The 27,929-nt window shown below is 25.6% G+C and overlaps 3 protein-coding genes and 2 long non-coding RNA genes across 5 annotated transcripts in view; 1 reads left to right on the forward strand and 4 right to left on the reverse strand.

The window, feature by feature from the left end:
* LOC145969950 (uncharacterized) overlaps nucleotides 1-27,929 on the forward strand; it is a 43,790-nt gene that overhangs the window by 3,244 nt on the left and 12,617 nt on the right. The window contains exons 4-7 of the mRNA XM_083096290.1: nucleotides 63-193; nucleotides 300-508; nucleotides 726-868; nucleotides 965-1,182. Of these exons, the coding sequence (XP_082952416.1) occupies nucleotides 63-193; nucleotides 300-508; nucleotides 726-868; nucleotides 965-1,182 (701 nt within the window). The remainder of the gene's footprint in view (nucleotides 1-62; nucleotides 194-299; nucleotides 509-725; nucleotides 869-964; nucleotides 1,183-27,929) is intronic.
* On the reverse strand, nucleotides 2,828-6,621 carry LOC145969719 (uncharacterized). Its single transcript, XM_083095925.1, has 6 exons — nucleotides 6,464-6,621; nucleotides 5,454-5,588; nucleotides 4,325-4,474; nucleotides 4,038-4,206; nucleotides 3,307-3,502; nucleotides 2,828-3,099 (listed from the first exon to the last, which is right to left on the reverse strand). The coding sequence occupies exons 3-6, from the start codon at nucleotides 4,426-4,428 to the stop codon at nucleotides 2,828-2,830; spliced, it is 741 nt and encodes a 246-aa protein (XP_082952051.1). The 5' UTR covers nucleotides 4,429-4,474; nucleotides 5,454-5,588; nucleotides 6,464-6,621.
* LOC145970844 (uncharacterized) lies at nucleotides 16,727-18,633 on the reverse strand. The gene is made up of 4 exons (XR_014438634.1): nucleotides 18,359-18,633; nucleotides 17,988-18,143; nucleotides 17,348-17,489; nucleotides 16,727-16,794 (listed from the first exon to the last, which is right to left on the reverse strand). It is a non-coding gene; the product is annotated as an uncharacterized LOC145970844 (long non-coding RNA).
* Nucleotides 21,704-23,740, reverse strand: LOC145969720 (uncharacterized). The gene is made up of 2 exons (XM_083095926.1): nucleotides 23,411-23,740; nucleotides 21,704-23,224 (listed from the first exon to the last, which is right to left on the reverse strand). The coding sequence occupies exons 1-2, from the start codon at nucleotides 23,738-23,740 to the stop codon at nucleotides 21,704-21,706; spliced, it is 1,851 nt and encodes a 616-aa protein (XP_082952052.1).
* On the reverse strand, nucleotides 23,820-25,960 carry LOC145970085 (uncharacterized). Its single transcript, XR_014438317.1, has 2 exons — nucleotides 24,763-25,960; nucleotides 23,820-24,536 (listed from the first exon to the last, which is right to left on the reverse strand). It is a non-coding gene; the product is annotated as an uncharacterized LOC145970085 (long non-coding RNA).

Below are 27,929 nucleotides of genomic sequence, written 5' to 3' on the forward strand. Positions count from 1 at the left end.
TAATTGTAAACATTAGCTATCATAAATTATAGTTCAGAAACTGAAGCTACACTTTATTACAGAGCTTATGGAATTGGCCGAGATGTATTGTGAAACTAATCTTAAAAAAGATTGTAGTCAGATAATAAAGCAAACCATTACTGTGTCAAATGTAGCATTCTTCTACAATAAAGCGGTGGAGTACAATGCTAAGGTAAGTACTACAATTTAGAGTTAATCGCTATTAATGTTGGAATTCATTAATTACAATGTATTTATTTATATGTACAATATATCGGTGAATATCATGTGAATTTTAGGAACTCGAAGAGTTTTGCTTCCAGTTTGCTTTGCGTCATACAACAGCTAACACATTATCGGAAGATTACATTAAATTAGATATGAGTACGAAGGCTAAGATTGTACACAGAGCATTGATACAAAATCACGTTACTATCACGTCGTCGACATTCTATTCTCGGAATAAAAATGTAGAGGAGAGAAATTCAGAAACAACAATTAAAAAAAAGTAAGTTCGGCGGTCTTGTTTTTCTCTTCCTTTTTATACAAGTCGCTACTAGGCGATAGTAATGTTGAAATAATCGCAGATAGCAAGATAAAAAGTGAAAACAAGAACCGTGCGATGACATAAAGCAAATTATCAATAATAAATCAATAAATACAATTAATTCAAATTAATGTGAATGAGCAGATAACTAAACGTAAAGTTATCAAATTATTTGTAGTGAGATACAAAAATATGAGAAGAGAATCTTGCAATGCAGAATTCTAGAGGAGAAGACAAATTCAATAGATCTTAAAAATTGGCCGGTCTTTCATCTGCTAAAGTCGGAATTTATCCCACAAATTCATATGGTTAAGCTATATGGTAAAATTTACCATTTTTCATTATATTGTCTTTTTGGCTATGTAATATTGTTACTTATATATTTTTATATATATTATATATTATAATATTTTGAAGATGACTGTAATAGTAGAGGTATAATTGTGACGAAGGACAAGAATGTTTACAGCTTAAATTATTATGGAGATGATCATTCAACGATTGGTGACATACATACTCCTCTCAAAAATATAGAAGAATCCTATTCAAAAAAGATAGAAGAATTGTGTGGAGAAAATATAAAGACCTTTGCATACAGCTGGTATTTCACCCTGGCACTTACAGAAGAAGGAGAGGTATATCAGAGCTTTATATATTTCTTGAATGAATAAAATTGATATTAGGAGGTTTTATATCATTCCTAAAGCATTTTTTTCCAATTATATTAAATATAATGTAAGCCTTAAAAAAAACATATCTAATTTTTATATATACTAGAACAACATAGGCGCGCGCTACGCGCGCGCCATTTAGCTTTCTATCAATAATTTAAATAAATATATATGCATCAATACACAATATTAATATAATTAACTAATTTCTTAAATGTTATTTTGAAAGATACACACACATACACACAACATAAAGGCCATTCCACAATAGGTCCAATCAGCTGACAAGTTGCTTTGCTTTTGGTCAATCCGCAACTGTCAACTGACAGCCGGGGCACTTGCAACCTATTGTGGAATGACCCTAACAGTAATATACAACATATACATATATACGTATACAAAGAATAATTATAGTAACTTGTAATTATGTCAAATTTATTAGATTAGATTATTAAAATTCTACATTTAAATTAAATAAAATATATATTTAATATTATTTCAAATTAAACAATAAACAACAAATCTAATAACATTAATTAACTTTTTTTAATAATATGCAACAATAAACAATTTGATTAAAATAATAATAACTTCTGTCTTTTTTTGTTCATTTAGTTGTTCCATTATTACATATTTTTTTTATTCTGCAAACACAAAGATATATATTTTTTTTTATATTTAAAATATGTATTTCGTAAATATCTATTATATAATATTAATATATGTATTATATATAATATTTTTATTTTATTTAAATTTTTATTATAGTTGAATTATAAAATAGAAAACAAATATAAATTTTATTTACTTGTGAAATTTTATTTATTGATTCATCTTCATTAATTTTTCTTTTTTTTGGAGTATGTACTCCTTTCAATAATTGTAGCATCGACATATGCCCATCAAGCTTACGTATATCTTTTATTGAATTGACTATTAAATATGGAGGTTCTATAATGAAGTAAAAAAATATATAAAATTATGAGTTTGTTTCCATTACATTACAAACATTTGTGTTAATATATATATAAAGACTTATTTTATATTTATTAGTATATGTATACAATGCACGCATGCATGCACGCACGCACGCACGCACGCACGCACGCACGCACACACACACACACACACACGCACGCACACGCACGCACGCACACACGCACGCACGCACGCGCGCACGCGCGCACACGCGCACACGCTCACGCACGCACGCATCCACGCACGCACGCACACACGCACGCACGCACTCACGCATGCATGCACACGCACGTATATACACAGATGTTTATAATATTTGTACTTGTGCATGTATATTTAACTTTTCAATACTTATCGTAATAGTAACTATACATCTAACGTTGTTTAATTTTAACCATAGAACATAATTTTATACAGGGTGTCCTAGAATTCGTGAATACGGAATGCACAGAGTAATTGACCGTGCCAAAAGAAACAATATTTTCCTCTAACAAAATTGCGTCTGAGCATTATTTTCTAAATGAGAACAATTTAAAGGAAACGAATGAGCACTCCAGATTATGCATGAATTAAAAAATAGTGTTCAGACGCAATTTTGTCAGAAGAAAAAGTTTTCTTTTAGCACGGAAAATCACGCTGTGCATTCTGTATCCGCGAATTCTGGGACACCCTTTATTAAAGCGATAATTAAACATTTATATGTACCTGCATTGTTCATTATTCCTATAACTTCAAATTTGTCTCCTTTCCGTATATCATTTTCAAAATAATTGTTATCTACAAAATTTATAATGTGAATCTCCAATTTTAATGTACCATTTGTGATTGATCCACAACCAATTTTTTTGTTTAATTTATTATTATAAACGCTACTAAAATTCGTTTTTATATATCCTTGTAATACTGCAAATTTATTATCATTTATTATATATATTATTATTTATTTATTATATTTAAAAATGTATAAATAAGATTATAATACTAAACATAAAATTTTTTAATAAAATTTGTACTAAAAATATAAAAAATTAAAAATATAAGAAATATATAATATAGTATATAATATAAAATATAATATAGAAAAATATAAGAAAAATGCATAAAACTTACTAATGCGATTCGATGTAGTAAACACTTCGCTCAATTTTACTTCATCGGGTTTTGTATCTAAAGATGATACAGATTCATATTTTCCCAAAGTGGAAACAACTGTACTGCTTTGAACTTGTAATTCAAAAGGTACACTACCGTTATTGTAATGTGAAAATTTTGGTGGTCTTGCTTGTAAACCATCTAAGTATATAATCTATCGACATACAATTTACAATTATTTTATTCCATACGCATTTATTAATTACTGTAAACTACTTCGAAGTAATATATAGTAATAAAAATATTTCAGAATCAGTATTTATAATTGAATACATAATTATAATAGAATTAAAGATTTTTTTTAGTTTATTAAAAGAATAAACACATACATTATTACAACTATATATTACTATACTATATTATAATATAATCTCTTGTAAAAATAAAATCCACAGAGTTAGCTTGTCTATTGAAATAAGGAATAATGGAGGTAAATATATAAAAATAAATATTAAACATTATTTTTTAATTTTGTATTACGCGGTATAATATTACAATATTTTTATACTAAAAAATAAAAAAAAATGAAATAAAAAAGATTATAAAAATAAAAAAATAAATAAAAATAGAATAAAATTTGTACTAAAATAATCTATTCTGTATGAATTATAATATTATAATATAAATTAAAATAAAAACATAAATTAAAATATAAAATATAAAATTATAAAAGATATAAGCTAACTTACATAATTTGATTGTATGTACTTTTCCACAATATCTACATTTTCATTCCATGCTACTATTTGTATTCGTTTTCCATTACCATTGTTAAGATAAAATTTAAAAAAATTATACTGTTTATTATTTCCTATTAATCGTGGAGCTTCAATGCCATCCACGAAGCCAATAATTTCTCTATGTGAAGTATAACATGCTTATTAAAATATATTTAAAACATATCATATATTTGAAACAAATATTTTTTATAAAATAATTATAACTGTAATGTTTTTATTTTATTTTTACTACTCACACTGTCGAATCATATAATCGAATTGCGTCAATTTCTTCATTTTTGGTAAACAATTCATTCGGATTTACATCTTTAATTTCGTGTATTTGTTCATCGGTAAACATTTTTATTTAATTTTTTCAAAATTTCTCTTCTTACAAAAATAAATTTCTTTTCAATACAAAGTTATTTTCTTTTAACAATGATTTTTATAAATATTAATTATAATAATATCATTATTACTATTTATTCCTATTTTTAATATTTATTATCTATAAGTATTTACTATAAAAATCATATTTAATAAGATTAGGAAAATTAAAATTATTTTCGGAAATAGTGTTATATTAAATAATAAATATATACTTACATAAAAGATATTTACTTAACTTTTTAATACATGTTTTAAATACAAGAAGAAATTTTTTATGTTTGCAGAATAAAAAACATTTAAACAAATAGAAAATAAAATAAGAGGAATTTAAATAAAAAAAGTATTCTGGGAGAAGAAAATATAGAATAGAATTATATTATCAAATAAATTATTCAATTGTTTAAAAATTTTGTGTTCAAATTTAGATAATGACAACGATAAAATTTAATAATATAATAAAATATCAAATATTAATAGTGCTTCAATTAATTAATTAAATTAATTTTCTTTAAACGTGTTAATTTTAATTATATCAAAATAAATATTATTACATGAAATCGGGTTTCAAATTAATATTCTTTTAAAATATATACATGGTTTGTCACAAAAGTAATGAGACTAAATATGTAGCGCATAATGTAGCAATATTGAAACATTTTAATTACGCGGAATGTATATATAAAATTAATGACATAAATATATCACAAAGGAACATAGTAATTATTATTTTAATTAAGTCAACTAATAATTTAATAAAATTAAACTTTATAAAATTTGATTTTGGAAAGAAGATAAGAATATCGGATATATTTTGGACTTTTGTTGTTAACATACTTTTTCTAACTGAAGAGAAGGATAATTTGTAAAAAATTGTATCAAAAATTTAATTGTATCAAAATAAATATATTTTGAAGAATATGCGCATATGTCAAATAAGAAAAATAATTTGTATAGATTAATACAATAATAAAAAAATATATTTTTAAAATTATATACCTTAATAAGCAAACAGAATCTGTGTTCGTTTAAATTTTCTCTTTCTTATTCTTCCTTCCTTTCCTCTATTCCTTCTTTCTATCTTTCTTCTCTCTATAAACTCTTTCTTAGTTTTCCTTCTTTCTTCTTTTTTTTCTTTATATTTCAATATTAAAGTTAATGGCAAAGATGACATTATATATATATATATATATATATATATATACACACACACACACACACACACACACACACACATTTTATCTTTTTTAGAAATGGAAATTGTTAACTAATAAATCTAACAAAATAAACTTTTAAAATTTAATCGCAGAAAAAAGATAAGTGTAATATTGGATAAGTTTCATTTTTTGAATCTTTGATGTTAACATATTTTTTTAATTAAAAAGAAGAATATTTATAAAAAATTATATCAAATAATATCATTTAAACCATGTTAATTATATCAAACAACTCATTTAAGTAAAATCATTTTTATAGAATATAATAAAAGAAATGTATTTATACATATAAAATCAAAGAATCTTTAATTAATAATGCAGTTAAATAATTCTTCATATCCGAGTAAAGTAATAGTTATAAAAACCTCGATAAATAATTATAAATTTTTGCATTAAATATACAATGTCCATAAATATTAAGTTTAATGACAAAATAAATACATCATAAATATATATAAAGGAACATATGTTATTATTGTTATAATTAAGTTATTAACTAATTAGCTAATAAAATAAATTTTCACAAAATTTAATCATAGAAAGAAGGTAAAAGTAACATTGCATATTTTTTGAACCTTTAATATTAATGTTTTTTGATATTAATGTTTTTTTTCTAATTGAAGAGAAGAAATATTTGTAAGAAATATATGATATCAAATATCATTTTATATTAATTATATCAAAACAAATGTAATTTGAAGAATATTCACATATTTCAAATAAGAAAAATCATTTTTGTAAAATAATATAATAATAAATATATTTATATATTTTTTATATTATATAATTTACCTGAAATTAATAACTGCGAACAAATCTTTGTGTTTGTGTAAATTCTTTCTTTCTTATTCTTCCTTCCTTTCCTGTATTCCTTTTTTCTATCTTTCTTCTTTTCTTTTCTTTCTTCTTTCTACAAATTCTTTCTTTCTAGTTTTCCTTCTTCCTTTCCTTCCTTCCTTCCTTTCTTCCTTAATTTCTTTATTTCTTTAATTTGTCTTAATTTTCTTTACTTCTAGTAACTGCACGTATGCACGTAAACTAAGCTTTGTAGAAATAAAATATTAACAAAACCACATTCTTCGATTAATTTTAAATAGAGTTTACTTTAGTTGAGTTTTAATTTAAGGCTTAATTGCAAAGATATATGATGATAAAAATCAGGAACATGCAAAAATGATGGCCTTCATCGACATTTTCGCTGAGGAAAAATCGTCTCCAAATGATCCCAGGAATCTGTCTTTGAAAGATTGATTATGAGTTTTGGTATATCCTGTATACAGTGAGCAAAATACTTTTCATTATATTTATGTATGTATGTACATACATACGTGTGCCGTTAATGTAGAAGTTAGAATACTTGGAATTTAGTCACATCCATTGGCGGATCCTGGGGGGGGGGGGTTAAACTCCGCCCCTTTGCAAATTAAAAGAAACAGAAAAAAATTAAAAAATAAACAATAAAAATTTTTTTAAATAAAAATGGGATCAGAAGTTTCATCACGTCTTCGTCGTTGATCTTGGAATAAAAAAAAGCTAAGCAAAACCAAACCAAAAATATTAAATCAAATAATTTTGCAAACCCCCCCCCCCCATTATCGACGTCAGGATCCGCTAGTGATCACACCACAGGACTGAAAATGAAATGGTAGCAATTGCTCACCAAATAGCTAATTTGTTTGTATCACACATTCATTATACCCCTTTATAAAACAACTCTACAACTTCTATTGTCTTAATTACCCATATTATTATACAAAAATATATATCTCTTTGTTCTGTTATATAGATAATTTTTATATTATAAGATAAGTGATGTATGCTTAGAATAAAGTTTAGTTAAAATTATTATTTATAAGTTCATAAATTAGAAATAATCACTGGCAGTCTCTTTATCGCATTTCCTCTATAATATAAATTTCGTTTCTATTAAATAATAATAATCAAATAATATTAAATTAATATAAGGGTCAGTAAATAGTAAAGTTACTATATAGTAAGTTATTAAAATTTTCAAACATTAAAAAGACATTAAAATAATATATTACTGTGTAAAATATAAATAAACGTAAAACGTATGGCCGATACACGTAAACATCGTCTGTGAAAACTTGACTTTCACTGGCAGTTTCTTTCTTTAACAATTAATTTTATTAATTTTAACATAATCTTTTAATTTGACTTTTTTCTGTTTTTGTTATTTAAACTTTTTTTATTAAAACTGAAAATGAAATATAACATAAAGTATCGGTTTTTATAATAATAAAATATTAAAGATAGAGAAGTTATAATAAAAACATGTAAAACTTATATATTATTTATATATATATAAATAAATAAATAAATATATTTATTTATATTATTTGTATATTATTTTTTATATATTCTTTTATATATTTTATAGTTACTATCCCCGAAAAAGGTTTTAAGAAACAAATTATTTTAAATGATACATTTGTACAAAATGATTTTAAAAAATTACACTTTAGAGATTATATTAAAATAATATATTATTTCTTTTAGCACTCCTATTGAATTATACAATAATACGGAAATTATTATGAAGAACTGTTGGAAATTTATGTGTTTCGTTATAATCTAAGTTTTCTGTGTTTTTAAAATAGATGGCATTACCAACAGTCTACGGTTTCCCGCGCTCTCACGTTGTGATAGTCTGTCGTCGTTACCTGCCTTTTTTACTATTGTTTGTCGTGTATATTAGCCTTTCTTTGTATCCATATATAAAACTATAATATATCCATATTATTTTACGTATCTCTTCGTTAAGAGTAACCTCACTCCAACAAGAACCTTGTTGCATCTTAATATTTTTATGTCGATAATGATATTTGTCGAATCTTATTTGAAAATTAGCGACATTGCTTTTGATTTGATTATATATGATAGAAGCCACAAAAAATAAATAATAATTAATAAAAATATAAATAAATAATTATTCTTTTTAAAATATTTTTTTTTATTAATAAAATAATTTGGTAATAATAATTAAAGAAAAAGGCCAACTTTACAAGCGTAAACAAAGATATAATGTTGAATTTGTTAATAATATAATTCTTAAAAAATTTCATAATAATTCTAAACAAAATTCCTATAAAACCTTTTAGTTTTGACTTGTTTATTCATATATAAAGCCATAAGAGAAATATAACAAAATATAAAATGTGTAAATACATATAAAAATAATTATAATTAATTAAAATAATAAACCATAATCTTTTAATATTACATAACAAGCATTAATATGATATTTTATATATTAATAAGATATATTTATTTTTTAAATTAAATTAAATTAAATTATTTTTACTTAATAATAAATTACGTTATTTTAACATAAATTATTCTTTAATAGATTTATCAAATTTATTTAAAAAATACAAAATTACATATATATTTCCTTATATACATAATTTTTTACATATTTATTATTTCGATGATTACCAAGATAAACTCTTAATGATTGCCAATTACGAACTCGTGAAAAAGCAACATAAAGTTGCCCATGATTAAAAATATCTTTACGAAGATCTATACCGATTCTATCAAATGTTTGTCCTTGTGATTTATTAATTGTCATAGCAAAAGCTAATTTTATTGGAAATTGTCTTCTTGAAAAAGTAAAAGATATATATTTTCACAATATAATGTTACACGATTCAAAAATACAATGTCTTCTGCTTTATCACCTGTTAAAATCTTACATTTCAATAAATGATCTCCAAGCTCTATAACCATTAATCTTGTTCCATTGCAAAGCCCTTCATTGATACTAAGATTTCTAATTAACATAATGATACAATTTGGTCTTAAACGCAATTCATGAGGAGGAAGAGATGATGGAGATAAACTATTTAAATATTCTGGTAACAAAGCTTCACCAATGTCACCATTGTCATCATTTACAGCACTGTCTACACTTGTATAAATTCGTTCATCAGCTATATCTAATAATTCAACAACTTTTTTATTAATTTCATCTACATCAACATTTCTTGCAGAAAGTATCGCACATTTAGCTACTTTGTTAAACTCCTTTTTACGTATTAAATCACCATATCTTCAACAATATCAGCATTAATAGGCGCTATACAACATTCAGGAATTTGTATATTATCATTTAAATCATTTAATATACCATCTCCCATATCCAATAAAAACTTTGCAAATTCAATTTCCTCTGGGAAAACTCGCATATTTTGTATTAAAGAAAATTTTAGGAAATGTTTCCAAGTAGAACTAAATTTAATAGAAAGATTCACAATTTCACTTCGAGTAGCATGTAATTTAATAGGCAAGAGTTATCTGAAATCACCACCTAAGACAACAATTTTTCCGCCAAAGGGAAAATCATTATTCATAATATCACGCAATGTTCTATCCATAATTTCTAAAGCATATCGTGGAGCCATTGGTGCTTCATCCCAAATATAAATATCAGTTTCTTTCAAATATTGACCTTCTTTTGACTGTATTTTAATAGAAGATGATGAATCAGCAAATAATGGAACTGGTAATCCAAATGTCTTATGAACTGTTTTTCCAGTAGGTAATAATGTCGCTGCAATACCCGTAAAAGCCATTGTACACACGCGTTTATTTCTAATTCTAGCTAAATGATAGATAGTTGTATATATAAATGTTTTACCTGATCCACCTGGACCATCAATATAAAAACAATTATTATGATTATTATCATTGTCTAATCTATCTAATAAAATATCGACTATCTCTTTTTGCTTCTCATTTAATTGTCTATATTGTTTAGTGCCTATTTCCATAGCTTCTTCAAGTGTCATATAATTCTCTTCTCCGCTATTTTCTATTAATTGTTCCATTTGTGGAAAATCAGCAAGACTTTTACCTTCAGCACGCAGCATACTATTAATTTGCACATAAGCTTTATTTTGTCCTTGTAATATACTAAAATGTCGAACGTAATCCTCAGACATTGCTACTTTAAAATTTTCCCATAATTCGTCCGGATGTTGTGGCTGACAATGTAATAATATACGTACAAATAATCTACGAAGCTGTCTTGGCATCATCCATCCAACAGCTTCGTTCATAGCTCGTTTCCATTCATCATCATCTTCAATCAAACCTAAAGCTAAACATGCTGCTGAAAATGATTGACAAACTTCTCTATTTACAGTTTTTAATTTATTAAAACTTGTAGCTCCCTTTACTGTGAGTAATAATAGTCGTAAATGATATAGTTCAGTTTGTGTTGGACTAACAGAATACATTCGTCCTATGCAATTATAATGACTCTTGCGTTTACTCCAATGCGATATATTTCTACCATTAATTTTGTTCTTTTTTAAACGTATAATAACGTGGAATTCCTATATATAAATATTGTTTTGCTTCTTCGTCGCGAAAATTCAATGCAAAATAATCTATTAACATTGTAACTTGATCTAAAGCAGAAGTCATAACTTCTTCAATTGCTTCGTTCTCAATTATAATATTTTGTTCATTAGGAAGATGGACAGGTAAACGTACAATAGTATGGCTTTTATCTTGTAATTTTTTCTCAAGAATACGCCAGCTCGCTTCTACAGGTCCAACATAACGAGCTTCTATAAAATTGTGTATTTCATCATGATTTATAATTATATTTTCTGTTATTAGTTCAATTGTAATAGCAGCAGCATCATGTCCTTTGTAAATATATTTATACAGATATTTAACCGATTTAATACTTGAAACAACTTCGACATTAATATGACAATTAAATATAATCGATAAAATAGGACAATACGGAACTACATAACGCTTATCAACTATATATCCACCAGGACGTTCAAAACTTTTCCCATTATTTCATCGACGATAATAAGGATAAGCATTTTCATCCATTTTGGTCTCTTCATGATATGGTTTAGGATAATGTTTCGAACATTTTCTATCTACCAAACATCAATCACCACAAGGTCCATGTCATATGGAATCATATGTCTCATAATTATGTCGTATAAAGCATGATTTTCACAAGGATCAGGAATTTCAGCAGATATATATTTGTCAACGATTTGTGGAGTTGTTATTTTGAAATTATAATTTAAAGTAACTAACATGTGGACATGTGGTAAACCGCGTTTTTGAAATGCAATTACATATACAAAGGCTACTACTTCTCCAAAAAATTTTTGCTTAACAATCAAATCAATTAAATAATCTTTTTTAAGATTAAAAACACGTGCACAAATATCAGGTCTATCAGAAGCTTGTTGTCCAGGCAAAAGATTTTCTTCAATTTCGCGCCATTTTGGATTACAAGTCATTGTAATGAAAAGATCTGGTTTACCAAATTTACTAACAATTGCCATTGCATCTTGATAATTTTGTAACATATTACGCGGCGATCCAATAAATGTGGAAGGAAGTACAACCATTTTTCCAATACGTCCATTTAAGTTATTCGCCGTAGTTTGTAAATAATCTCTTAAACCTTGGTATGTTTCGAAACGTAATTCTTTTTGATGATTTTTACAATAATTTATTCTGTCCTTTTCAATTTTTACATAACTGTCTACAAGCCACTGTTGAAATAAACGACGGCCTAATAAAAAGGCGTTAAATTCATCACGAATAGCCATGCGATATTTAATATACTGGCATCTGGTCACTCGTTTATTACTATTTAATTTTCTTAAATTACAATGCCATCCTTGAGTTCCATGTGGATAAAATAATGGATATACCCATGGTTCAACATTTGGATCCATAGTACTAATACTTTGTAAAGTTTTAGTATTTCTATTACGTATTGTTACATATGATTCTGGAATTTCTCCATCAGCAGTTGTACGAAAAACAGCAGCAACTTCATTAGTTCTTTGAGCATTATATCGACGTCGATCCATACCTGGTTTTAATGTAAATAATAATTGTAATTCTGGTAATACTTCTCCAGATTCTATTTCTAATCATCGTTGATCTTCTAATTCTTCACCCATCATATGATAAGATTGAGCAAATATATTCAATTCCCACATTATATGTTCAAGATTTTGCGTGATTTCAAAATCTAAATCTGAATTTTCAATAAGACGATAATTTATTGCTTCATTAGAATCTATAATAAAAAGCTGACCATTAGTCGGATTTTCACTTTGAGCAGCATATAATGCTGTATTTATTTGATAATAAATTTGTCCTTGAATTTTGAAACAATACGGACCTGATCGTCTATTTTGAAAATTAACTAAATTAGCGTTAAATGACGCAAACGAAAATGAACTATTATAACTACGAATATGTTTAAAAAATTCATTAGATTTTGCGTGACTACCATCGAATAAACTGCACAGGAATTGTGGAAGTTGAGGTAAAGATTCCAAATGTACCGCACCATGATTACAACAATCATGAAATGAATCTCCCTTATTTGATATTTTTTCAGCTGCAAAATGTTTTGCATTACAATGGATACAAAGCACATCCATGGAACCAATATAATATTCTACTATATCGTTTATAAACATTGTATTATTAATATTTAAATGTGTTGTTTTCTTATACGTGATCGATAATGAGATTGATAATCGGCATGTTGATGGCATTCTGTTGTAACATTCATGGAATTTCCTTCACTTACTTCACCGCTTAGATTTATTTCACGATTATCTCGTATTATACCATGACCACATGAAACAGTATAAGGTCTTGATTTAAGATTTTATAATTTCATTACGTTGACGTTGATTATCTGCTTTTCTTTTACGACGTTGTCGTTGAAATTTTTCTTGTTCCTCAAGAGAACGTTCTATTTTACGACGTGGCATTATTAAAATAAATTCATACAAATGTATTAAAGCTGTTATATATACATATATAGTAATATATATGTATATATATATATATATATATATACATATATATATATACATATATATATATATATATATATATATATATATATATATATATATATACATATATATATATATATATATATATATATATATACTTTAATTATAAGATATATAATTTAACTATTAGATAATTCAATTCATATTTTGTCAATAGAGATATCTTATTTAAAAATAAATAGTATTAATAGCTTATTTAAAAATATAAATATATCTTACATTAATAAAAATTTAATATAGATTAAATATTATTTAAATTTTAATATTTATCTATTATATATGTATTATATTAATTATATTAATATAACAGCAATAAATAAACAAAATGTTATCAAATATTGATTAACTAATTATTTAATAAATTATTAAAGTAACTAATTATTTTATTAATAAATGTTTTTATTAATTTCTTTTTTATATTAAATAAATTAATATAACAAGCAATAATAATAAATAATTTTGCTAATTTATTTTAATAATAAAAATTTGTAATAATTAATAATAATTATAATCACACTATTATTACTATCATTATTATTGCAATAATTATTATTATCATCATCATTATCATCGTCAATATCATCATCATCATCATCATCATCATTATCATTATCATCATTATCATTATCATCATCATTATCATCATCATCATTATCATCATTATCATCATTATCATCATTATCATTATCGTCAATTCTTATTACATCAGAGATATATTTGATTTAACTTTTATAACTTTTATTTAATAATATTTTTTTATACACACTAATACAATATTTTAAAGTTAACAAATAATATAACGTAACACTTACTAACATATAATAATTCTATATTCTAATTTAATAACTATTTATTATATAAACTATACTAATTTTAAATTTTTAGTAATTTAACATTTACTAACATAATATATATAATTCTATATAACATATAATAATTATTTAATAATAAAAACTGTATTAATTTTAAATATTAATATTTATATAATTAATAATAAGTAATTTAATATTAATTAAATTTAATAAGTAATTAATAATAAGTAATTTAAATTTAATAAGTAATTAATAATAAGTAATTAATGTCTTCTTGAACGCTTGCCTAAAGACCACCTTAAACGCGTATCTGAAACAAACAATTATAATAAATGTTAATATTATATATAAAATCTTTTAATTTTACCTATACTATACATACATAATGTGCATTTTATAAACAAAACGTTTCAGACAAAAATTTTAATATAAAAAAACTTATTTAGAGATTTGAACGGTTTAGAACATTACTAAAGTTATATTAAGGTTATCTTAAATCTTTTAAATGAAATCACCATATTTTTTTATATAAATAGATTTTTCAAAGTATTCGACATAAAAAATTATAAAGATAGGTAGGATGGTCAAAAAGTGAATTAATTTAAGAGATATTTTATACTTTAATTTGACATAATCTTACACAAGCTATAAAATATCTCGTAAAATATTCATAGTTTATGTAAGATTATGTCAAATTTCCTATAATTTTATCTCAATACTTTTATGCACAAAATGAGAGAAATCAATTAGTGTAGCTGCTAGTTGCAAATTACATATTTTTCCTTAAAAACAACTAAGAGTTTTATTTACACTAATTGTTTCCTCTCATTATTTTGTACATAAAAATATTGAGGTAAAATCATCGAAAAATGAATATTTTACGAGATATTTTATAGTTTTGATCATCTTATTCTTATAACTCTTTGTGCTAAATATTGCAAATATTGCAACCGATTTATATAAAAAAATTACAGTGGTTACATTAAAAAAAATAAAATTTATCTTAATTACACGATTTTAATAAAAACTAATAACTGACTCTAATTCTATAACAAACATTTTTAAAATTATATATAAATAATTTTTACTTTTAGCTCTAATGACTTTTTTAGAAATATTGTATAATTTAATTTTTATTCTTTTCAATACAATTAATATTTCTTTGTCTATATTGCTGCAGGCGGATTATTTAGTGTTCCAAACTATTACAAATGTATATCTATTAAACGTTAGCGACATCGCCGTTTTGACTTTGACTGCCTCCATGCACACACGCACGTACGCACGCATACACACATACGCATACACACACGCGCATACACAGTAGGCTCCTTTAAATATATTTTTACTTCTTAGAACTAAAAATATATGTTATTTAAGAATTTTTAATCATCTTTAGTAAAGCTTTAAACAAAATAAAGAACATTAAACAACATTTATTTCAATTTATGTTGTCTTAAGAAAGCAATTTTATTACATTATAACTTCCAAACCGTTCGAAATCGGACATATGTTTATATTAACATTTTCGACTTGTTTTCATATCCTAAAGTTGCTGTATCAATTTTGGATATGAGTTCAGAGACACCCTGTATTTCTATTAACTCTCTATAACATATATAATTGTTAAATAAAAAAAACACTTAAAAAAATTAAATTTGTTTTCCACATTTTATTCTTCTCTCTCTGTCTGTCTCCCTCTCTCTCTCTCTCTCTCTCTCTCTCTCTGTCTCCCTCTCTCTGCCGCTCTTTTTTTCTTATTTTATTATCTTTTCATTCTCTTCAAACATTTCATTATTTTTCTCTCAATCTCTCTATACCATTCACATTCTATCATTTACATCCTCTCTTTCTCTTTCTCTGTCTGTCTGTCTCTCTCTCTCTCTCTGTCTCTCTGTCTCTCTCTCTCTCTCTCTCTCTCTCTCTCTCTCTCTCACTCTCTCTGTCTGTCTGCCTCTTTCTCTCTCAATGTGATTCTAATTCATACTCAATTCTAATACATACATACATTTATATACAATTATATACACACATACATATATACAAATATAAACATAGAGATGTATAGTACACGTTAATGATTCGTTCCGTTTTCCTAGCGAAGGTTTGTAATATCTATCCTTTACTAATGTATAAAAATTCTATGGATTAGCAAAAGATAGATATTCTAAACCTTTGCTCGAGAACCGGGACGAATTATTAACGCGTACTGTACATATACGTATCTAAACATATAAATACGTACATTTCTCTTTGTTTCTCTTTCTTCTTTTTCTCTTCTGTCTTTTTTCTCTTTCTCTTTCTTAACCTGCTTTTATCAATCTTTCTTTTTCAATCTTCTTCTTTCAGGAATTCTTTTTTCCTTCTTTTTCTCTTTCTCTTCTTTTTCCTTTCTCTTTTTTTTAGGCTTCTTTAACTATAAATAAAAAGTAAAAACATTTACAATATTTATTAACAATATTTAGTATTTAACTTCTTTAACTATAAATAATCTATCCTTTATTAATGTATAAGAATTTTATGGATTAGCAAAAGATAGATATTATCAACCTACGCTAGAGAAACGGAATGAATTATTGACGTGTACTGTACATATGGGTATCTAAACATATAAATACTCTACCCTTTTCTCATTATTTCTCTCTCTCTCTCTCTCTCTCTCTCTTTCTTTCTCTGTCTTTCAATGCTTCTTATACATATATTTATAAACAATTATATACACACATACATATATATATATATATATATATATATATATATATATATATAAATATAAACATAGACATATATAGTACGCGTCAATGATTCGTTCCGTTTCCCTAACGAGGATTGGTAATATCTATTCTTTACTAATGTATAAGAATCCTATGGATTAACAAAGAATAGATATTACCAACCTTTGCTAGAGAAACGGAACAAATTATTAACGCGTATTATACATATACATATCTAAACATATAAATACGCACATTTTTCTATTTGTTTCTCTTTCTTCTTTTTCTCTTCTGTGTCTTTTCTCTCTCTTAACCTACTTCTTTCAATCTTCTTCTTTCATGAATCTTTTTTTCTTCTTTCTCTTTCTCTTTCTCTCTATTTTAGGCTTCTTTAACTCTAAAGAAAAAGTAAAAACATTAATAATATTTATTAACAATATTTAATATTTTCAATATTTTTCTTTTTTCTTTTTCTAATCTCTCAATCTCTCTCTACCTCTCTCTCTTTTATTATTTTATTTTCTATTATCTCTCTCCTCTTTCTTAAAATTCTCTCTCTTTCTTTTTTATCTCTTACTTCTATTCTCTTTCTATTTCTATTTCATTCTCTCTCTCCCTATCTCTCTCTCTCTTTACATACATACGTACGTATATACTTATATATTTTATATATATATATATATATATATATGTATATATGTATGTATATCGAGTTGCAATCTCACATTTAAACTAATACATTTATAAAGCACATGTACCCAGGTAGCAGAGTGACGTCAAATGACATCTTAATAATGTTTTAATGACGTCATTGTACGTCATTAAGACGTCTGGAGACGTCATCTTGCTACCTGGGTATATACAAATAATGACGGATAATGACGTATTCTTCTACCTCTCTCAATCTTCTTCTTTCTCCTTTCTGTATATTCTCCTCCTTTTAGACATTCCTTTCTCTCCCTTCTCTTCTCTTTTCCCCCCCTCTCACTCTCTCTTTCTTTCTTTATCTCTATCTCTCTGTTTCGTTTACTTTGTTAACAATTTTAACTCTCTAAATGAAAAACAAAATTGTTAATAATTAATTTTCAATCTTTTCTTATTATTTTATTCTTTCTCTCTCTCTCTTTTATCCTTATCATACATACAAAAGATATTTCCTTAAACATACATACATACATATCTATACATATAAATATATTCCTCTCCTTTCCTCTCTCTCTCTCTCTATAATATAATATAATAATTAAATTTATGCAATATACATACCTGTGTTTATTTTTCTTCTTCTTTCTCCCTTCTTAGTGCTCTTTAATAACCTTTTAACTTTCTTTGACAAACCGTCACACGAGCTGTCAAAATTTGTAATAACCACAACACAAATGACAGCTACTCACAACACGAATTGAGCGTAATGAAAGAACCAATCAGCATCGCGGAAAAGAGGCAACAATACATTCGAGACTTTCGAGAATCGACTTAACATGCCTTTTTTAGAAAGGGACTAGCACGCAGCGCGCGCTAACGCGCGCGCCATTTTTGGTCATTACTTAAATAATATAAAAAATTAAATATAATCAAATGATTAATAAGTAATTAATAATTAATGATGATTTATTTTAATTATTATAAATTAAATGAATTCATAAATTAATTTTAAATAAATTTTATTAATTTTAAAATTCAATTAAAATATAAGTTTCATTCGTTAATTTAAAAAAATTAAAATTAATATTAAAATTTTTTATTTGTTTTTTATTTTTTAATTTTTATTCTAAATGCAATTAAAATGTTATAAAACGATAATTATTATTTTTTAATTAAATTACACATACAAATATTTAAAACAAAAATTCTTTTAATTTTTATTTACTTTCTTATCTTTGACATTATTATAACATAATTATATATCACTTTTTCGTTTGTTATGTTTTACTAATCAAATATTTCTTTATAAACATAGTTTTTTATTTTTTTGGACAAATTATCATCCTTTAAATAAACTTTTAATGAATCCCAAGAACGAACTCGTGAAAATGCTACATACAGTTGTCCATGATTGAAAATATTTTTTCGAAGATCTATTGCAATTATTTCGAAAGTTTATCCTTGTGATTTATTTATTGTCATAGCAAATGCCAATTTCACTGGAAATTGTCTTCTTTTAAAAGTAAATGGATATACATTTTCGCAATATAAAGTGATACGATTAAGAAAAACTATTTCTCCAATCTTATTACCTGTTAAAATTTCAGAGCGTAATAAGTTATTACTTAAATCTAAAATCAATAATCTTGTACCATTGCATAAACCTTCGCTGATACTAAGATATCTAATAAGCATGACAATAATATATTTTCTTAAGCATAATTGATAAGGTGGAAGACACATTGGATTTAAAGAGTTGAGATATTCTATCGGAATTGTTTCATATATATCTTGATTATCTCCAGTCGTTTCAAGAGTATCTATACTTGTATAAACTCTTTCCGTCGTTTCATCCAACAAATTTACTACTTTTTCATTTATTTCATTAACATCGACATTTCTTGCAGATAATATAACGTAATTAGCCATAGTTTTATATTGTTTATGTTTTATAATGTCTCTGTACATGTCTTTAACCATATCCAAATTTGCGTTTGCTATACATTTTTCTGGAATATGAATATTATCTGAATGATCATTTAAAGAACCATTACCTAAATTTAGTAAAAATTGTGCAAATTCTTTTTCCTGTGGTAAAGTTCTCATATTTTGTGTCAATGAAAATATTTTAAATTGCTTCCATAGAATACTAAATTTTATCGATAAATTTATAATTTCACAACGCGTAGCTCTTTCTTTTACAGGTAATAATTGTCTAAAATCTCCACCAAGAAGAACGATTTTACCACCAAAATATAAATCATTTTGCATTATATCACGTAATGTTCGATCCATTATTTCTAATACATAGCGTGGTGCCATAGGAGCTTCGTCTATAATAAAAATATCTACAAGTTTTAAATTTTCAGCCTCTTTAGATTGAACTTTAATGTTTGATGTAGAATCAGCGAAAAGAGGTACAGGTAATCCAAAAACTTTATGTATTGTTTTCCCATTTGGAAGTAATGTTGCAGCAATACCAGTAAATGCCATCGTATTAATTATTTTTCCTCTACTTTTAAGTAGATAATACAAGGTTGTATAAATGAAAGTTTTATCAGATCTACCTGGACCATCAATATAAAAACAGTTATTACTATTGTTACTTGTTGCTATTAAAATAGTATCAACAATTTCTTTTTGTTCTATATTTAATTGTTCATATTGTCGCATACCTATCGATATATCTTCTTCAATTTGTTCTTCGTCGTTTATTTCTTGTTCTTCTATCTCTTGTTCAATTTCAAGAAAATTAGCAATATTTGATCCTTCTTTTTGAAGTAAATTAATAATATAATTATAAACCTTCTTTATTCCTATTATAGGTCCAAATCGTCTTATATAATCTTCTGACATATCTTTTTTAAACTCATCCCATAACTTTTTCGGATGAATTGGTTGACAATGAATAAAAATTCGTACGAATAAATTACGAAGTCGTCTTGGCATCATCCAAATTTTTGCTTCATTCATTGCGCGATACCATTCTTCATCATCTTCTATGAGTCCTAATGCTAAACATGCAGCAGTAAAAGTTTGATGTATCTCGTTATTAACTGTTCTTAATTGTTGAAAATTTGTAGCTCCTTTAACATGTAGTAAAAGTATACGTAAATGAAACAATTCTATTTGAGATGGGCTAACGGAATACATACGATCAATACAATTAAAATATCTTTGACGTTTCTCCCAGCGATTAATAGTTCTGCCGTTAATTGTAATTTTTTGAAATACATAATGAGATGGAATATCACTGTATAAATATTGTTTTGCTTCCTCATCTCGAGCATTTAACTGAAAATAATCCAATAATTGTTACTCGTTCTACAGCAAATCTTATCGCATCATTATTAATATTATCATCGATTATAACATTATGTTCGTTTGGTAAATGAACTGGTAAACGAAATATAGCGTGACTTTTTTCTTGTAAAGGTTTACTTAAAATGCGCCAACACGCTTCTACGGGTCCAACATATCGAGCTTCGATAAAATCTTGAATTTCATCATATATTATTGTTTTATCTATATTTTCTCCAATAATTATAGACGCAGCATCGTGACCCTTATAAATATATTTATATAAATATTTTACAGATTTTGTACTCGAAACTATTTCAACATTAATATGACTATTAAATAAAAGTAAGAGTGTTGGATTATATGGAACAACATATCTATTATCAACAACATATCGTCTAGGTCTTTCGTACAGCAATCCATTATTTCTTCGACGATATTGTGGATAACCATCTTCATCCATAGTTGTTTCAGGTCGAAATGGTTTTGGAAAATGTTTTGAACATTTATCATTTATTAAACACCAATTTCCACATGGCCCATGAATCATATGTTTCATTACAACATTATGTAAACTTTCATTTTCATTAGGATCAGGAATTTCTGCAGAAATAAATTTATCAACTATTTCAGAATTTGATATTTTACAATTCTGTTTTAATGTAATCAATAAATGTATATGTGGTAATCCACGTTTTTGAATTCTATTACATAAACGTATGCTAAAACTTCACCAAAAAATTTTTGTCTAACGATAACATCGATTAAATAATTTTTTTTTATATTAAATACTCGAGCACATATATCTGGCCTATCTGCAGGTTGTTGATTTGGAAGTAAATTTTCTTTAATTTCGCGCCAATTTGGATTACAAGTCATAGTAACAAAGATATCTGGTTTTCCATATTTCCGAACAATAGCCATCGCATCTTGATAATGTTGCAACATATTACGCGGTGAACCCACAAATGTCGATGGAAGTATAATCATTTTTCCAATGTGAGCATCGTTATTATTGGCGGTGTTTGCTAAATAATCAATTAATCCTTGATAAGTCTCAGCTCGCAATTGTTTTTGATTCTGTTTACAATAATTAATTCGGTCTTTTTCAATTTTTATATAACTATCTACAAGCCATTGTTGAAATAATCGTCTTCCCATAATGAAAATATTAAAATTATCACGTATAGCTATTCGATATTTTACGTATGCAGCTCTACTTACTCGTTTATTACTATTCTTACGTTGTAAATTATCATGCCAACCTTGATTACCGTATGGGTAATACAATGGATAAATCCATGGTTCTACATTTGGATCCATCGTACTGACTTGTTTTAATGTTTTAGTATTTTTATTATAAATTGTTACATAGGTTTCAGGAATTTCACCATCTGCTGTAGTAGAAAAAACTGCTGCAACTTCATTTATCTTATGTACATTGTATCGGCCACGATCGATGCTTTTTTTAGTTAAAAATCCTAATTGTAATTCACGTATATTGTTATCAGATGTTTGCTGTTGCATTTGAATTTCTTCGTGCATCATTCGATAAGATTGTGCAAAAATGTTATTTGTACGCATTATATTATCTATTGAATATAAAATTTCTTGATCAAGATTCGAATTTTGATGTAATCGACACTCTGTTGCTTCATTACTATTCACAATAAAGAGTTGTCCATAACTTGGTATTTCGTTAGGTGCCGGATATAACGTGGTATTAATTTGATAATAGATTTGTCCTTGAATTTTAAAACAATAAGGTCCATATCTTTGCGCACTAAAATCTGCTATATTTGCATTAAACGATGCGAATGAAAATGTATTATTGTAACCACGAATACGATTATAAAAATGATTTGATTTTGGATGATTTCCAGTAAATAATTTATAAAGTTCATACGGAGGTTGAGGTAAAGGATTTAATTCAATAGTCCCATGGCTACAACAATCGTTAAATGAGCTTTCTTTATTAACTACTTTTTCAGAATTAAAATGTTTCGCACCACAATGTTCGCAATATAAATTCATTTCTCCTATATAATGTTCTACAATATTTTCTAATTGAATAATGTGATGATTAATATCCGTATATCCTTTTTTTAAAGCTCGATTTTTTTCGTACCATCTTATTTGTTTACTTTTATTATTATCATTTATTATATCATTTTGTGATGTTATTTCCTGTAAATTAATATAATTTGCAATCCTATTATCATCTAAGTTTATTAATCTATTTGATGTGTTAGGTATTGAACAAATAGTATTGCTATTTATTGGAGTTTCTATATTTAAGTTATGAACATTTCTAATTATATTAATATCATCGTTAATGTTAAATAACTTTATGTTATCATTTATTATACTAACTTCATTATTATTTTTTATCATAGGAACATTTGTAATGATTGATGTATTAATTGCTTGTGACGCAGTAGTAACTGTTTCATTTGCTGAATATATTACTTCTGTAAGTAAAGTAGAAGTTTGAGAATCTACTACTATATTTTTTGACAAATTCACAGAAGTTTGTGTTATATTTGAGCAAATTTCATCATTTGACAAAGATTGAGAATTTTTCATAAGCGTTTTTCGCTTTGCTTCTCGTCTTTCAGCTTGACATTTTGCCTTTCTTTCTCGTTTGTTACGTTCATATTCCTCTTCTTCTTCAACAGATCGAACTATCTTTCTTCGAGGCATAATTATTATTTAGATAATATCAATTCAAATTAATAATATAATAAAATATAATAAAATATATATAAATTTCAAATAAAAATGATAATAAATCTTTTATTTAATTTTTTGTACATAAAATTCAACTTATAAGTAATAAATAATAAGATAATGAAATAATCAAATAATTAAATAATAAAAGTATAGTTAAAATAATTAAAATTTCAATTTAATATCACAATATAAATATACATTAATATAATAATTTAATTTAATAATAATTTAATTTAATATTAATTTCGTTTATATAATTATTATCAAATTAGTTTAATTATATTTCAACTTGACATTAATTTAAAAATCAAAAATAATTGAATACAATAATTTTATAAAAATTAATTTTAAATTTATTTCAACAATTTAAGTCAAAATCAATTTCAATTTAATAATCCAAATTAAAGCCAATTTTAAATTAAATCAAAGCCAATTTCAAATTAAGTCAAAGCCAATTTTAAATCAAGTCAAAGCCAATTTCAAATCAAGTCAAAACCAATTTCAAATCAAGCTAAAGCTAATTTCAAATCAAGCCAAAGCCAATTTCAAATCAAATCGAATCCAATTTCAATCCAAGTCAAATCCAATTTTAATTCAAGTCAAAGCCAATTTCAATTCAAATTAAGGTCAATATCAAATTAAATCAAAATTAATTTTAATTCAAGTTAAAGCCAATTTTAATTAAATAATTAAATAAATAAAAATAAAATTCAATTCAATACTATGATTAGCTTATTTTCTATTTTTAACTTATTCCGTTGGATCTCTGAAAAAGAAAATATTAAATATTAATAATTATGTAAATAATTTAATTTTTTTTCTACTTTTACAATATTATAAGATTTGTATATATACATAAAAAATTATAAAATAATTTAAAAAATCTAATTATTTAAAAAAATCGTGTAAAAAGAATTACTTAAAAAAAATATATAAATCATGTAAAAAGAGAATTGGATATATTAAAATAATTTTAAAAAATATATACAAACCTTTTTGTGTCTCTACTTTTTTCTTTTTTTTTACTTTTCTTTTTTTTCACTTTCTTTTGTTCTTTCTCTCTCTCTCTCTCTTTCTTCTCTCTCTCTTTTTCTTTCTCTTTAAACTGCAAAAAGTAAATATTTATATGTTTAAATATATAGATATTAGATATTAGATAAATTTCATTGGAAATTTATAATCTCCATTATGAGTATTGAACATAATGTATTAAAAAATGTTTCAATCTTATTTTGTCAAAATTAAAACAAGAGATGGTTTTAATGAATTTCATAACATAGTTAAATTAATTATATGTTATAAAACATAAAAACTATCTTTTATTTCAATTTTGATAAAAAAAATTCGAAAACAAAGCAATTTCAAATTTCAACGTAAGAATGGCAATAACTCGAAAACAACACATTTCTGGATTTATATTTAACAATATCAACTATCTTTCTAGCGTCGTCTATAATAAGTAGAGTAAGCTTGGTGTAAGAAATAAGAGTAGGCGTAAGAAATAAAAATAATTCATTTCGCTTACGCCCTTATTCCAGCTCTCTTAAATCGGAAATAGTTCTCTTAAGAGTAAGAGAACTATTTTCGGTTTAAGAGAACTGAAGTAAGGGCGAAATGCATTATTTTTATTTCTTACGCTTACTCTTACTTCTTACGTCAAGCTTATTCCACCTATTGTAGACGACGCTTCTTGTTTTTGGATTCCCATTCATCTCCTGAGCGATTGACCTCGACGCAGGAGACACCCTGATATATATATGTGTATGTATACATACATATACAGGGTGTCCCATTTTAAAAGTTCCACCCTCATAACTTTTCAGGACCAACGTTTGAAGGAAAACGACTCGGATAAAAGTTGTAGGGAACAAAGGGGGCTATCTAATTGTGACCTTGGATTCGACATTAAAGGTCATTTTCAAGGTCATTTGAAGGTCACCTTCAATTTTTTAAATGGAACCCCCTATTTTTTCTTACTTATTCCTGTAGCTTATCTTGAGAGCTTTCCAAAACACTATAATAAAGTATTTCTTCATTGAGTGCTTTTTGAGTTATGAGACTTGAAATAATTTTTAAATTTTACATAAACCATAAAATATCTAGTAAAATATTCATTTTTCGATTCTTACCTTAATACTTTTATGTACAAAATAATGAGAGGAATCAATTGGTGTAAAGAAAACACACAGTTGTTTCGAAGAAAAAATATGTAATTTGCAATTAACAATTACATATTTTTTCTTCGTAACAACTGTGTATTTTCTTTACACCAATTGATTCCTCTCATTATTTTGTACATAAAAGTATTAAGGTAAGATAATCAAAAAATAAATATTTTACAAGATATTTTACGGTTTATGTAAAATTAAGAAATGATTTCAAGCCTCATAACTTGGAAAGTACTTAATGAAAACTAAATTATAGTGTTTTGGAAAGCTTTCTACATAAGCTACAGGAATAAGTAAAAAATAGGGAGTTTCATTTAAAAAATTAAATGTTACCTTCAAATGACCTTGAAAATGACCTTTAATGTCGAATCCAAGGTCACTATTAGATAGCCTCCTTTGTTCCCTACAACTTTTATCCAAGTCGTGTTCCTTCAAACGTTGATCCTGATGAGTTATGAGGGTGGAACTTTTAAAATGGGACATCCTGTATACATATAGAGTATTCCAAAAGTCTGAAAACAGTTGAATATTTCATAAACTATGCATGTTAGAAAAAAATCTTTCAGACATAACTTGTAGAGCTTTAAATGGCGCATTACATAGTAATATTAATATAACCTTGAATAGCACCATCAAGATCACGAAAAAATTATTTTGAATTTTTTAAATGGAAACCCCTACATTTTATTGCATATTTTTGTAGCTTATCTTGAGAGCTTTCCAAAACACTATAATACATTACTCAAAAAAATTAGGGGAACACTTTAAAAATTGCAAAATTTGATGATTTTCAAGAAGTCATATCTTCGCTTAGGGAGGTCGTAGAACAATATTCTTGGGCGTACTTTAATGGATGAAGCCTCTACTTTAAAGAGGGTAAGATCGCATTATTCATCTCATCGAACTATGTTTCGTGTGAACTCCAAAATCAGATCGTGAAAAAATTCTGAAAATTTCATGACTTTGTAGTCGTCTTTGTAGCAGGGATGAAACCAAAAATATCACCACATTAGCTTTAAAGTGGGAAGCTTTCCCTTTAAAATGCTGCTAAGAACATTGTTCTATCATACCTAGGAGCCGAGTTATCGCGTTTTCAAATGACCTTGCGTTTTGCATAATTTTGAGCAATACCGCCGACATTCGCGTTATAACTCGGCTCCTAAGTACGATAGAACAATGTTCTTGACGACATTTTAAAGGAAAAGCTTCCTACTTTAAAGCTAATGTAGTGGCATTTTTGGTTCCATCCTTGTTTTATCCGTGGACGACTATAAAGTCATGAAATTTTCAGAATTTTTTCAATATGCAATATCTCGTAAAATATTCATTTTCCTATTATTTCACCTTAATACTTTTATACACAAAATAATGAGAGAAATCGATTGATGTAAAAAAAACATCTATAGTTATTAAAAAAAAATATGTAGTTGATGGTTATGTATAAATTATATATTTTTTAACAACTATATGTTTTCTTTGCACCAATCGATTCCTCTCGTTATTTTGTGCATAAAAGTATTAAAAGATAAGATTGGAAAATGAATATTTTATGAGATATTTCATAATTTACGTAAGATTATGTTAAATTAAAATATAAAATATCTCGTAAACTATTCATTTTTTAGTCATTTTACCCTTATAACTTTTTACACAGAATGTTACGTAGAATCAATTTATATAAAAAAATATAGTAATTTTATTTAAATAAACATAATTAACATTGATCTTTTAAAAAAATAGTAGCGACATCTTCTGTTCCCCTTCAAGTCAAACAACTTTTATTTGAAACATTTTGTTATACAATCAAAAATAAAAAAATTATTTAAGGTGTAAGAGATAAATGAAACATCTTATATACATATACAAGGTGGCTTATTTTAATTTATCCATTTAAATATTTTAGAAAGTATGAAAGATACGAAAAAATGTTTCATACAAATTTTTTAACTTCGAGAGGAACATAAGATAATATTATTGGTTTGACTTTAGAC

Source organism: Camponotus vicinus, unplaced genomic scaffold (assembly GCF_025532165.1).
Source record: "Camponotus vicinus isolate PSW18456_S1 unplaced genomic scaffold, iyCamVici1.0 SCAF_4, whole genome shotgun sequence".
Classification (NCBI taxonomy): Eukaryota; Metazoa; Arthropoda; class Insecta; order Hymenoptera; family Formicidae; genus Camponotus; species Camponotus vicinus.